Raw genomic sequence first — 13598 nt, 5'->3', positions numbered from 1 at the left:
CTTAATGAGGATATGGAAATAGGCATCCAGAAAATCCACAGATGTAAGTCAGTCCACCATCTGGAGAGTGTCCAAAATCTGTGCCAATGTTGCCATATGAAAAGTCTCGAAGAAAAGGAACTCCTTCAGCTAAAAGGTCTAGAATAGGTCTTATTCCACCAGTTTCCTTTTACACTGAAGTAAAAAGAGAAGACACCTTGAACCTTCTCGTTTTCTGGATTCATTTGTATGGCTCTGAGGTGGAGAAGATTTTGAATCTCCTGTGTGAGCATTGGGATAGACCTCTGAAGCTTTGGAGCAGATGATGAAATCAAGTGTGGATTGTTTATGGCCAGGCCTTCCTTGTTGATCGAGAGCACCAATGGATCTTGTATGATGCTCCATCAGGCTTTGCAAAATGAGGAAAGCCTGGCACTTACTGGGATTGCATGATGACCAGGTGGTGGAAGAGAATGAACCACCACTTACATTTGTTTTCCCTTTGATTGTCATATTGTATGTTCTTTTATGGCATGTTGATGAAAATAAGATGCGATATATTTTCTTTACATTTTTGGCTGACATGGTGGTGTTCTTTACGTGAGGGGATATTAATTTGATCTTTTTGAACGTAGGTTGGACTAGGTAACTTGGTCTGGATGATTTAACCTAGTAACCAATCATTCACATAGCAGTCCCCTTCTTTTGGATACCCCACTTACAAGTGAAGCAGACTTTGGGGCAGCGTCCAGATTGATAGAAGTGAACATTGCGGATTTAGATCTGTAGCTAAATCTATTGTTTTTGGCCTACTCAGAAGAAGGACCAGAAAGTTTTCCTTTAGCCGATTATCCTGCTTTGAAAGTCTTGAAGGAAGCAGAGAGCTGGAAACCCGCTCTGGAATGTACATAAATTGTACTCAGCAATATTGAGATAGTTACACCTGTTTTGCAGGTTTGTAGTAATCAGTGAAGGAGAAAATATTGGTTTCCCATTAAATGGCAAATCCATCACCTTATCCTGGATATCATGAAGTGATACATTTTTTCAAAATACATGACTGTATATTCTGCAGTTTGTATAAGAAGGCCTCTACTAGCGTTGGCAAAATCTTGATTGACTTGCAGCTGTTGCAAAGATGCTTAAGTATCACCCAACAAACAAAAAAGAAATTCCACCTGGGCCTCAGGGGAGAAGCAAATCACTAATGTGTCCATAGCCTCCCAGTTCTAAAAGTTGTAACCAGCCAGAACAGAGTTCACATTAATCTGTCTGAAAGAAAGTAGCATTCTGATCATTCTTTTTGCCACGAGATTATCACAGCTTAGAATCGTTGCACAAGATAGTCAAAGAATTCTGAATAGGACATTTGCCCTTACCCACAACCACAGAAATCACTACCTACTGTACAGGCAAGTTCGACAAAACTTCTAATGGTTCCTCCTTTGGAGATCCATTTTTAGAATTCAAAGAGTTTGAGACTATTGGTTCCAAATTAGGCCTTCACACATTGTGTACTGCTTTCGCCATAATGCAAACCTTCAGAAAGTTTATTTGGAGTGGAGGAGGATTGAAAAAAGCCCTGAAACAGCAGTCGTCTCAGGAGGCAATACATCCAAGGATTGCATGAAGTTGCTCATTATCAAATGAAACTGTTTACAATAGTGAATAGGAATCTCCTGCTCCTTGTCTGATGTGAAAGGTAAAACGTCCTGGTTAACTTGCAATGAGAGTAATATGACCCTTAAATATAAAAGGGTCTCACACGTTTTAGCTGTGGTTGTTACATAGGTGTTTTTATTTGTATTGGAACAAGACGTCATGGAGCAATACAGGTTCGATCCTCAGGTCCGCGCATTGAAAGCTCTGGTTATTAAGCGCGTTAATCTGATATCAAATCCATGGGCACACTTGAGAACCACAAGGAACAGTCTAGTGGTTACTGGTTTCTGATTGGTCCATCTAGAATAGAAATAGAGGAGGGAAACCAGGAAGTGCTATCAAGACTTCCCTGCAGGATCAGGAAGTCTGACTCCTGTGCTGGAACAAAAGGGGCTGTGGACCACTGCACTACAGAGAGAGAGGGGGGGGGATCACTTGATACCCAGAAGCCTGTGGGGAACTAAGGGACACTGGCGTCTTCCTCACTGGGCGGAACCAAGAAGACCAGCAGGCCTCCACAAAAGGGGGGGGCGCATTGTGGCCCATGGGCTAGGTGTGCTTACTTGGGAGAGGGGTCTGATCTTAACACTGCAGCAGTGTTCCGATAGCTTTTTATAATGATCACACAAGGCATGAAATGGGAATATGTAAAACAGGTCTCTATTCTCAAAGCCAAGAGTACATATCAAGAGCAGAGATGGAGCAAATACACTTCAAGGTAACACTGCACAGTCTACTACTCCACCACATAAGAGTTATTATACTGTTATAATTCAATGAATGCTGAAAATGACATTACCAGACATCGACTGTAATTCGTAATTATAACATGCCATGTTCATATACAAACCAGTGTCCAGTCTACTTTCTCTGCCATGGAACATAGTCATTGCTTCCATATTCAAGGCACATACACCACGCATAAAAGCTTTCTTCATGGAGCCTTCAAATTGTTCTCGATCACCAAGCAATTGTTGAATTTCAGCTTTTGCTTCCTCCAGAGCATCATTATACTAAAAAAGCCACACACACAAAAAAAGGTCACCTTAAGAATCACTGGGAAACACCATTCATAATGATTTGGGTTGCGAAAAAATAAAACGCCTGCCAGTGCAACACAGTTTCTCAAAAGAAGGGGTCTTGTGCATTTTATAAATAGGATAATCTACTAAACAGAACATTACAATTCAACGTTTAAAAACAAACATAAGCTAAGCGAGAGCTGTTACTTATAAAAGCAGTAAATTCGTCTGGAGACCGAAATGTAACACTTGCATTTTTCATTTAATTTCATTGTACATTTCGTACAGCGTAAACTGGTCTCAATAGCACACTGGGTGCTTTAGAACAATATAAATAGTACATGTAAAGTGCCAACTACACGTTATAAAAACGCAAATGTTACAGAACAATTCAGGAAACAGAAAGGGTGGGAGAGGGTAGTACAATTAAAACATCAATCCCCACAGAAACAAGCAGCCCTATGGACAATGGTAAGATTCTATTAAAATAAATCGTAAACAGAACAAGGACCAGGACAAGCCCCATCAACATCAAATCAACAATTTATAAAGAACAGGCCTCAGCTTTAAAATCAATTTAGAAAAAATAAAAGCATTTTTATTCTTCCCAAAAAGTGCGGGGGCGATATTGAGGGATATGAAACCATCCAAACTAATGGCAAAATAGCGTTCCAACCAAAAGGTAGACCAACCTCTATAAGAGTAGCTATGGCAGCACAACTGGCTTAACTCATGGGAGGGGTAGAGTAAGGATGGCACTGAAGTACATTTATTCACAGAAGATACACACAAAGATGATGACACTACGATGGTATACTTAAAGATACACTGTCATAATATTACACATAGAATATCCAAATAGTAAAGTAAGTACTACAGGTTAAAAAGAGCTCATAGTAAAAGAGAGTATGTATAGAAACAACAATCATTATTTAGTTCCTTGCCAACTCCTAATACCAAATGTAAGCCTACTGCCTGGTGGTAGGCACTATACACATAGGCTAACGGATGGGAAGAAAAGGAAGCCCTAAACAATGAAAGCAAACATTCATACAGTCATGAAACGGACAGACGAGATGTTAAGATGTATTTCTAAACTCTGACATGGTGGCCAGAAGTTTACAAGGCCACCCTAGTTTAGTCGAACAGGGGATTGTTCTGGACAAGCCAGACCAATCACGGTAGCTTGGCAGGTGGTGAAGACTAAGTCTCACGAGGGGTGAGGGTGATCAGAAGCCCACAATGAGCACACGCAGTAAAACTCCACAGAATTCTTTTAGACAAATGTATAACAAAAATATATACATTTTTCACTATTTAACATATACAGTTCCGTTTCGCCTAATGCAGCAAGGGGTAAAACACAGCCACAACCTGTAACAGAAGGGTGGGTTAACACAAATATAGCATTAGGCAGTTCATCAGAATCTATCCCTAACTTGAGCAGTCCAGCGCTACGAAGTGGGGAGCCTTGTGTTCAGAATTACAGTAGTGCATTGAAAGCGTGTGGTCGTTTGTAAAGAGTGAAAGCGGGTCCGCTCAGGGAGCTGTAGCAGTTCAGGAAGGGGCTTGAGGTGATGAACAGTTTGCCACTATTCGAGGAGGGTCTCCCCTTGCAGGCAGAGCAACTTTCTCATTTCGTGAATAGCTAGGGAGCGCAGGCTAGCCCAGCTAAGGCGAGTATCTTTTTAGGGCTTCTCATGCGTACAGAACAATGGCTGTGCTAGGGGGCTACCGGTAAGTGATGCAAGTACTCACTGACCCTTGACAAAGTCCGCACCAACCTTTGCCAGTCTAGTCCTGGTCGCTTGTGGGTTTAACCCCTGCAGTTGCACGTCGCTCCAACTCTCAGCGGCTGCGGGACGATCGTCCATGGCGGGACAGTAGCTTTTTTTCAGCTCACGATGAAGAAAAGGACAGTTCTAGTGCAGCATGTCTCAGGGCACAGCGGGACAGGCAGGCAAGGCTCCTACAAGGACCGTCACCACAGCAGGGCAACACAGGTACCACAGTCATGGTGCACTCTCCTAAACTGTAGCCCAGAAGAGCTAGTACTACATAATTTGGCGGGAGAGGGCCCAGGACCACAAGCTAGCGGTCAACTCAGGACAGCGGCACTCCTATGCGATACCACTGGTTCGAGCTGGCCAGTTCACTGGATGGCCCAGGCACACTTCCGATGAGGCTCTTTTGGAGGGTAATCAGGAGGTGCCGAGAGTAGTAGTTCCCACTATTCCAAAGGGTCGATACACAAGCAGGGGTCCGACGGGGCAACAGCGGGTTCAGGGTGCCAAACCTTCCAGCACGTCTCTGGCGGTTCCACGGGTCTGCTTCAGCGTTTCAGGATACTTGGCTCCTTCTTTAGTTCGGAGAGAACTTCAGTTGTTCGACCTGGAATGGATGCAGAGCCTCGTCTCTTATCCTAGATCACCTTTGCGCCAAAAAATCTGGGATAACCAATGAAAGATCGGCTCTCTTGCATGCAGGCCACAGTGGTGCCAGTCATTCAGGCACACCAGACATTCTGGCGCCAGTGGTGTGGATTGGGACCATACGTCCCAACACTCATCCTGGGCGCGAACACATGCGGCATGCAGAAGCCTGCGAAAGCTTATTGTTTCCATGGGAGGATGCATGCCCAAATAAGCAAAGGCCGGGTCTGCTCAACCTGGGGGGAGGCAAAGGGACAAAATGGCCAAAATACAGAACAAAAGACTTTGTGGCACAGCCATTTTCAGCACTGCCCAAAGTACTGTGCCAAAAGCGGTAAACGGGAAATGGTTAATTTAAAAGTAGAAGAAACACTATAAAAGTAAACTGCTGCCATCAGTTCGTCCTAGACACACTTGTATAACCACCAAAAAATCCTTAGAGGGTATGCAGGGCCATAAAATGAAAAACACCCCTGTGCAGTAAGGTACTTGGTGCGCAGATAAAAAGTTACCAAGAAATGGGAACATGGTCAAAGACTAAGGGAAACTTAGTTTCCCAGTACTGACAGTCTGAAGGACGTGTCAGTTTCCCCATAAGAAATAAGCAAAAGCCCAGGGGAGCGCAGCTGAAGGCTGGTTAGGTCAGTCAAACAAAAGCAAAAAGTTTGGGGGGGTACATAAATGGAGGAAAAATTGCACCCAACGGCAATCCTTCCTAACGCAAGGCCACACAGAAAACAGTCACAAAAACCGTGGCGGTAGACACTGAATGCTCCCACAGCTGCTTTCTGCAGCAAAGGGAGCGCTCCGCCTGGGCTTGCTTAAACTGTCAAAGGGAAACATTGCTTCCCTTTGACATTTTTGGTTACCTAGCATGCATGTTTAATTGACCATGCAAGACCAGGGGTGTTTTGCTTACTCAGCCTTGCATGGCCCATGAGGGATGCGGGCTGGGGAACTGCACCTCTGAATGTGCACGGGGGTGCTTCTGCACATCCCGCACAGAGTTTCTTGGGCAGAAACATGGTCATTTTCAGTCTCCTCCATACATGTGAAGGAACCAGAAAGTGTTTTTTGCTTTGTGGTTCTTGTTTGTGCAGCGTGAAGCAGGAGGACTTCTGTGTTTTCTGGGAGGCTGCTGCTCTAAGAGGAGCAAAGTCTAGACTGGGTCTGAAGGTAAGAATATGTATTATGTAGGAGTGCGCGTGTGAATGAATGAGTGACTATGATGCATGGGTGGGGGCTGGGTGTGCGCGTGAATGAGCAAGTGAATAGGTGCACGAATTAATGCTGTGTGAATGTTGCATAGATGGTGGTGTGCATTTGTTTATGCTGGGGCTAGGCCACTGACAGGGGAATGGGAGTGGGCGACAACAAATTCAAAGATGGCCAGTAAAAAAAGTTTTCTGCGGCTTGGGCAACTACAATGTATAGGAGTATTTTGCCAGTGCACAAGATACATTAATGGCTTTTAATGCCATGCTTCCTGAAGAGAAATCTTTTTGCAAGAGCGTCATATTTCTTATCGTCCCTATCTGGAGGGATGATTGAATAAGTTGTAGCCTTTTGAGATTGCAGCTTGTACAACCAAGCTCCCTGGTGTTGGGTGCCTAGAGAGGAAATCAGGATCCACAGAAGGAGGCCTATGCTTCAAGAAATCTAACAGTCAGAGTGGTGTCTGGTTTTTGCCATGTTTCCAAAATGGGGTTTATTTAGTGCTCTATGGAAGCGTAGCACAGGCTCCTTGGAGGTCCTGTATCCAAGAGGTCACCTTGGGTAATGTCCTTTGCAGGACATCCCCATCCCAAGTATTCAATAACCCCGTTCATGCCCGTCCTATGGGCCGAATTTGGGTGAGTGAACATCTGCTGTGTCAAATCCAACCTCGGGGGAGATATTCAGACCACTGGTTTCCTAAAACGCCTGGTGTGAGTGGGGCATATGTAATTAGACATAAGGAGGTTAAGTGTGTATTATTAGTGTATTAGTGAACAATCAGTGGGATTTTACAATTAAGAGTAAGGTTGGTTTTTGGATGTTTTGCAGATACACTGAGATTCTCTGCACTGGCTCCCAGTGGCTGTGAGGATTAAGTTCAACACCCTGTGGATTGTCCACAAGGCCTTCTAGGGCCTGGGGCCTCAATACCTCCACCTCCACCTTTCTCTACCTAAATATCTTCCTTCTCGAGCTCTTCGCCCATCCGCTGCCAAATCCCAACACGTTGGTGGTAGATCTTTTTCTTCGGCTGGGGCCTCCTTCCGGAACAGTCTCCCTGAAACTTGAAGAGAACCACCTCCGGTTCCAGAAGCATTTCAAGACCTTACTCTTTGCTTCTACTTGCTCTCCTCCACTCTCCTGCTGAACTCCTGGCTGAAACTGCACTGGTCACCCTCCGATATCGGGCCCAGGTCCCCTCCCCCGCCAGCTGCACACCTGCACTGCCCCCCGGGCAACCCATGCACTTGGGGGCGGTTTCTGTATCCCTACAGTCCCCGCCAGCTCTTGACACTTGATGTCTGCACTTACTCCTGAACTTGCCATTAGCTGGCTGCACTTTTACCCATTGTTTTATTTATTTATATTTATACTTTTCTGTTGTTCCTATGTATTGCACTACCCCTACCCCCGCAGTTACCCCTTTCCCCCTCCCTTACACTTGCGCAATCTCAATGTCACCTGGCCTAGAAAGATCGCTGTCTGTCTTCCCTCTGTTCCCCCTCCTTTGCCTCGTCGCGCCTTGAAACACGTGTATAGGAGGCGCGTTAGAAATGCCAAATATTGGGGACCATACAAAATAGTGATGAGTGTTCCTACTTATTTACGGCATTTGACAGTTGCATCATTTATCATTGTGAGACAATAAGGTAATGTTGTAGCTATCAGCTTGGTGATATGTAAAGGTATGTTGGAGGGGTGTTCAACTAAATGGCAATCTAATCAAAGATTAGGACCCTCAGGTCTGAGGAGTCCATAGTTATCTTTCCTCTGTAGGGAGGTTGAAAGATTTGAGTATATTTAAGATTTCGGTTGGAATTAAGAAACTGTAAAAGTTTTATTTTGTAGTTTGTGAGGGAAATGTGATTGGCACATGCAAGGCTATGTAATCAGCTGTGGGACTAAGCCACGTCTGATATCCATGTACTGATGCCCACTTGTGGTGACCACACAGGAATGGTGAAGGGTTGAATATAATGGGGGTTACAAATATATAGTATGTTGTTATGCGTCTTCTCTTGCTTTCCTCTGCAACCTATGCTGGGATTTGACATATTATTCAGGTTGTGGAATCTTAGAAATTTTGATGGAAATCTTGTTTGGCAATGTATGAAAATGATTGAACGTGTTTTGTAAACAATGTTGTTGATGAACTTGCACTGGTATTATATGGCCCTGAGGAGGACCTCATGGATACGTTGAAATACGTGTTGGCATACCATTAAAAAAGAAACAAAGAACTAATAGGCTTTTTGTTGTGAGGTTTATTAATAATTTATGGTCTGTCTGTTGAGATATTAGTAGGTGCAGTGCACATGGTCCTGGGATCATTCTGTTTGATGTTCCTTTAAACATGAAGCTAAGTCTTCTAGAGGAGACTGATCCAAAATCAATTCTTCTGTAACAGTAGGGGTTCCAAAATGTTCATAACCAAAAAGGTATGACAGTCTTCCTCGTCATCTTCCTCGAAGATGGACCCAAAGGGTTTGAAGAAATCAGTCAGATTGCGGTTTGAAACTCAAAAGTTGTATTTCAAGATCGAATAAAGCCACACAATCCTACCATGAATGGAGAAACCTCAGAATCTGCGCTAACAGGTTTCATGACACAATTGAAGATTCCAGGAATGTGTGCTCTAGCAACCCCTTTGACAGACGTTTTGTTCCTCCATCCCAACATGGGAAATTTTTCATCATCATTTAATCTTTATTTCGGATTTAACTCCATAAAAGCAAAAGCAGGTAAAATCACATCAATAAATACAAGCATATAAGTATCTAATCATATCATAGATTACACAAAGCTAAAAAAGTGCCAAGGGAATTCTTGAAGATAGTACAATTAAAAAAACCCTGGCAGAAAATTAGTACTTTTGATCATATTGTACTTAAAATACAGTCTAATTGTTTTTCGTGTTTTTTCTCTTAACCCCTTAACTACCAGGCTATTATGCAAGTCTATGCAAAAAGAACAAGCAGTCGCGTCCTTGGGACTTAACGGAGAATCACGATCAACAAAAGAAAACAAACAGCGTAAATAAAATCTTTAGACACTGTTGCTTTACAAAGGGACAGTGCATCTGAAACTGTTCCTATGGTGTTATTCCTTAGCCAATTTTTCAGATTTTCTTTTATCTTTTGTGTAAAAAGGACCGAAGAATAAGAAATGAACGATTAATTAATTTGTGTTTGTACAGAAAGGGCAGGTATCGTCTTCTGAGACATCACACCAAGAGCAAGAAAAAGAAGATAATGGTAAAATATCCAGCCAGAATTTCAAATATAATCTTAGAGCCTGGAATGGTTTGATCGAAGTTGTCTTCCATACACGGATGACATTGCCACATTCAGGTTAATTTCATGATTAAAACTTTCTTGCAATTCAGGCTGGGCTTGACTAGTTTCACATTCTGGGGCAGACCACAGTATGTCAAGTTGTAGGGTGCCAAACATCGTCCTTATATGAGAAACCCAGTTCAGGGCCATAGCCCCTTGGCATTTTAGTGGGACCGTTTCACAGAGGCAATGGATATCCTGTGTGGGGGTATACTTTTTACAATACATCAAAAAACACAATGATAAAAACACCTAATCATTATTGGATTTCTCTGAATCCAGACATTACTTCTGAGCTCTCCTTAGTACAGTAGACGTATGGTGTTGGTCATTTTCCTTTAAATGTATGTGAAAACACCAGGACATGAAACAAAAACACCAATGCCCTTACAAGTGATAACACTAAAGGAGAAACATGGAAGGAATAAGGACGAGAAGTCTTTCTATTGTGCAATTGCCTCCAGCAATCATGATGGTGAGGTGCAGTTTTCACATGCTTATACACGGACTCAATACTATCTTGAATAGCTGGTTTAGAAAGCATTCAAACAGAGGATGAATTTAAAATATATAAGGGTGTTGGTGCTTTTGTCTCACCTCTAGGCACTTAAAGGAAAGGTACCAGCACCATATAAGTGTGCTGTACGAAGGACAGCTCAGCAGTAATGGCAGGATAAAACGAAATCCAATAGAAGGGGAATAAGGTAGGAAAGAACTAGTACCTTCCTTACCCCCATTGCCACAATTTTTAAAAACATTGTGTGTGATCCTATCCAAAGGAGTCCCCCCACCACTTTTTTGAAGATAGTTACATAATGATACTTTGCCTGTAAGCCTGGAAAGGAGAACCGGTCTGCACAACAATCTTTTGTATGGTTGGAAGGACAGTCAATGGAGATCTGGGTACCACCATTGTCACGGCCAAAAGGGAGTGATCAGAATCATTGTCGTTGTCTTGGATGTCCTCAGTTTGGTGATCACTTTGGGCGTCAGGGGTTCCAGAGGAAAAGCATAAAGAAACTTGTTTGATAAGTCTATCTAAACAGCATTCCTTAGTTATCATGCCTCCTAATCACTGGAGGCGAAGCTTTGGCATTTTATGGTTTTGGCTGAGGAAAACAAATCTGTTGGAGCAAAGCAGAGAAAAATAACCTGTACATAATATACACCCCATTCCTGATCTTCCATTGAATAACTGCTTAAGTTATCTGCCTGATTTTTCTCGACTCCTGCCTTGTGCACTGCTGTAATCACTGGTTAAGAGCTTGTGGCAAATCATTATGGCTTAAAGGGGAGATTCAAACTTGTCTCTCCGTCCTTGTTCAGGTAGCGCATTGTGGTGGGGGAATGAGTAGGAAGGTCGACTTTCTATATGGCAGTAAAGCTTTCAGAGCCAGATGGACCTCCCTCAGCTCCGTGTTGATGTGAAGGGACTATTCCTTGTAGTATGAAAGGCCTTGCATTGATAATTTCCGAAGAAGGCAACCCTGTCCCACCAGGGAGAAATCAGTAATGATCGACTATTACAATGGTGGTGAAAGAGATGAAATATGATTAAAGGTATTCCTTTTCAAACTACTACACTGACTTAAATGTGTGCCTGTGTTTTTCAGAGTCCGTATTCCCAGAAATCTTGCTCATCTGAGCATTGATCTTTCAAGCATTCATGCAGAGGCCTCATGTGCAGTCTCGCATCTCGGAACAAAGATAGAAGGGGGAAAGACACTTGTCTCACCATTGGGTGATGTTGTATTTTTAGATTCTGGATATTAAGGACAGACTGTCCTCTGTGGAGATCCTCCTGCTGCCGTGGGGTCTAGAATTGTTCCAGAGTATTGAATAATTTGTTTAAAGAGTCACATGCAGATCTCAAAGGGTAGGGAACATCACTTGGAAATCCCTTCTTGCTTTTTCATGTGTAAACGCCTTGATGAGCCAGTCGTGGAGGTGGGCCAACACCAATGCCATGTACCTTGAGAAAACATGTGGGGCCATTTTCTGGCCGAAAGGAAATATTTAGTACTGAAAGTTTTGATTCTGCACCACAATCCCCATGAACCTTTGATATAGGATTGAAATTGAAATGTGGAAATATGCATGCTGAGGGGTTGGGGGCGGGGTCTGTGGCACAGAGCCACAGAGCCATTCCCCTTACTGGAGTACTGGGGAAATCTGGACCAGCATCCTTGATTGTCCTTCACCCACTTGTTCACCACCGTTAGAGCATAGATCTTATCTGCTGAGAGAGTATTTTAAGAAGGTATTAACCCTGGGTAGAGGACTTTTCCACTGCATTCGTCTCTACTAAGGTGCAGACTTCCTGAATAGCCAATAAAGGTGCTGCAAGAAGGCTTTCAAGGGAGGCATGTATGATTGCGCTGGAAGGAAAAAACAGATGCTGTATACATGCTTGATCATTTCTAACACCCAATTATCTCTGGTGATGTTGCGAGACACTTCTGCCCTCCTTGGTGTTGAGAAGTGGAGGAGAGTAACCAGAATGTACTGCTTTTCAGCACTGCTACTTTCAGTTGATGCCCGTTTCCTGATCCTACAGGTACGAATGATCTTTGGGGGTGTTGATGGTAATGTGGTTGCTTAAGTTCCAACCCCACTTCCTTCAAGTTATCGGCCTAGTTCTTCATGAATAACTTCCTCCATTTCCAGCAGTGAAGTTGTAGGGAGATTCCAAACCTTTTCCTATTCATTCTCATAGATAAAATGTTAGGTTGTGTCTGCATCCCAAACCACTTGATCAATTTGCACCAAACCTTTGCAAGGACATTACATCTTGGCTGGCTCATGGTACCCTTGTATTATGGCATACATCATAGCATCCTCCGGTACAATCAGCAGACCCACGCATAGCATATCAGGCTCTGGATTTGCTACTTGGGCTGGGGTTTGCACATGCTCTTCCAGTTGGTTAGCAGACTTAATAAAGCGTAATCAGATTTACTAGATTCTGGTTGGCGATTTGGACATTGCTGCCATTGTGGTTCATGGACACTCAGCAGGGTCATTAAGGCTGTCTGCTGAAAAAGGAAAGGATGCTCACTGTAGTGACTACTGTACTCCTATTCTAGGGTTCCCTTTCCTCCATACAGTATGGGCGCCCTAGCCATGGGGCGGGACTGAAGCCTTTTGCATTGCAAAAGTATGCGCTTTTCCTTTAATTTAGAAGTGTGCGCGACCACACATCACTAGGCCTGCCCTCCGTTGACCAACCTCAGTCCCTCTGTTTCATGTCAGATACGAGTTTACCAACTACCCCGACAGTTTAGGGGGATGGAGGGAGGGTTGTATGGTTTAAAGTTGACTAGGAGCGCAGTATGGCGAGTAACTTTTCTTTACCCCTGCACCCAGTCCCCTTTCCTCCATACTGTATGTGGGTTACAATGCACCGCTCCCTATGGTAGGGGACACCTCACTAACAACTTTAAGCAAAGACTTCTCAGAACCACTTGCCCGAAGGCATCTGCTCTGGAACTGGCGTCAAGGCAATAATGCTTGCAAAAAGCCAAGGTAGATGCCCACATAACAGATTTGTTGGTAGTGTCCCAGTGTCGGGTCCCCTTTTAGTTTGTTAACTCGAAAGAGACTTTGGGGTCTGAAGCACTAGAAGGTTGCAGCCGAGTGAGGGTTTTGTTTATTTAAAAGTTCAATTTTCCTAAATCCTTCTATGTAGGAGTCTGGTGTTATCCAAGTTCAAGATGGAGGTTGTGATCCTTAGGATCTATTGGCTGAGCTGGGCAGTGAGGTAGTTTGAAATCGTCTTAAGATTCTAAACTGCTGTTCATTCACCCATCAACCCATGAAGGTCACAGCAAATTGATCTTCACAGATTTTCACAGAAAACAACCAAGAAATCTCAATTAGACGGAGTACAAAGTGAAGCAGCAAGTGGTGAAAGAAGAGCAGATTGAACCAGCTGCAGCAAGCAGAAAAGC

At 43.5% G+C, this 13598-nt stretch overlaps 1 protein-coding gene across 8 annotated transcripts in view; it reads right to left on the bottom strand.

The window, feature by feature from the left end:
- POC5 (POC5 centriolar protein) overlaps positions 1-13598 on the bottom strand; it is a 544028-nt gene that overhangs the window by 173636 nt on the left and 356794 nt on the right. For all 8 annotated transcript variants that reach the window (XM_069627457.1, XM_069627460.1, XM_069627454.1 and 5 more), the window contains one exon: positions 2492-2654. In XM_069627457.1, coding sequence (XP_069483558.1) covers positions 2492-2654 — 163 coding nt within the window. The remainder of the gene's footprint in view (positions 1-2491; positions 2655-13598) is intronic.

Source organism: Ambystoma mexicanum, chromosome 6p, assembly GCF_040938575.1.
Source record: "Ambystoma mexicanum isolate Mex_15411 chromosome 6p, UKY_AmexF1_1, whole genome shotgun sequence".
Classification (NCBI taxonomy): Eukaryota; Metazoa; Chordata; class Amphibia; order Caudata; family Ambystomatidae; genus Ambystoma; species Ambystoma mexicanum.
The sequence above is the reverse complement of the archived record's forward strand: the minus strand, read 5'-3'. Positions and strand labels throughout refer to the sequence as shown.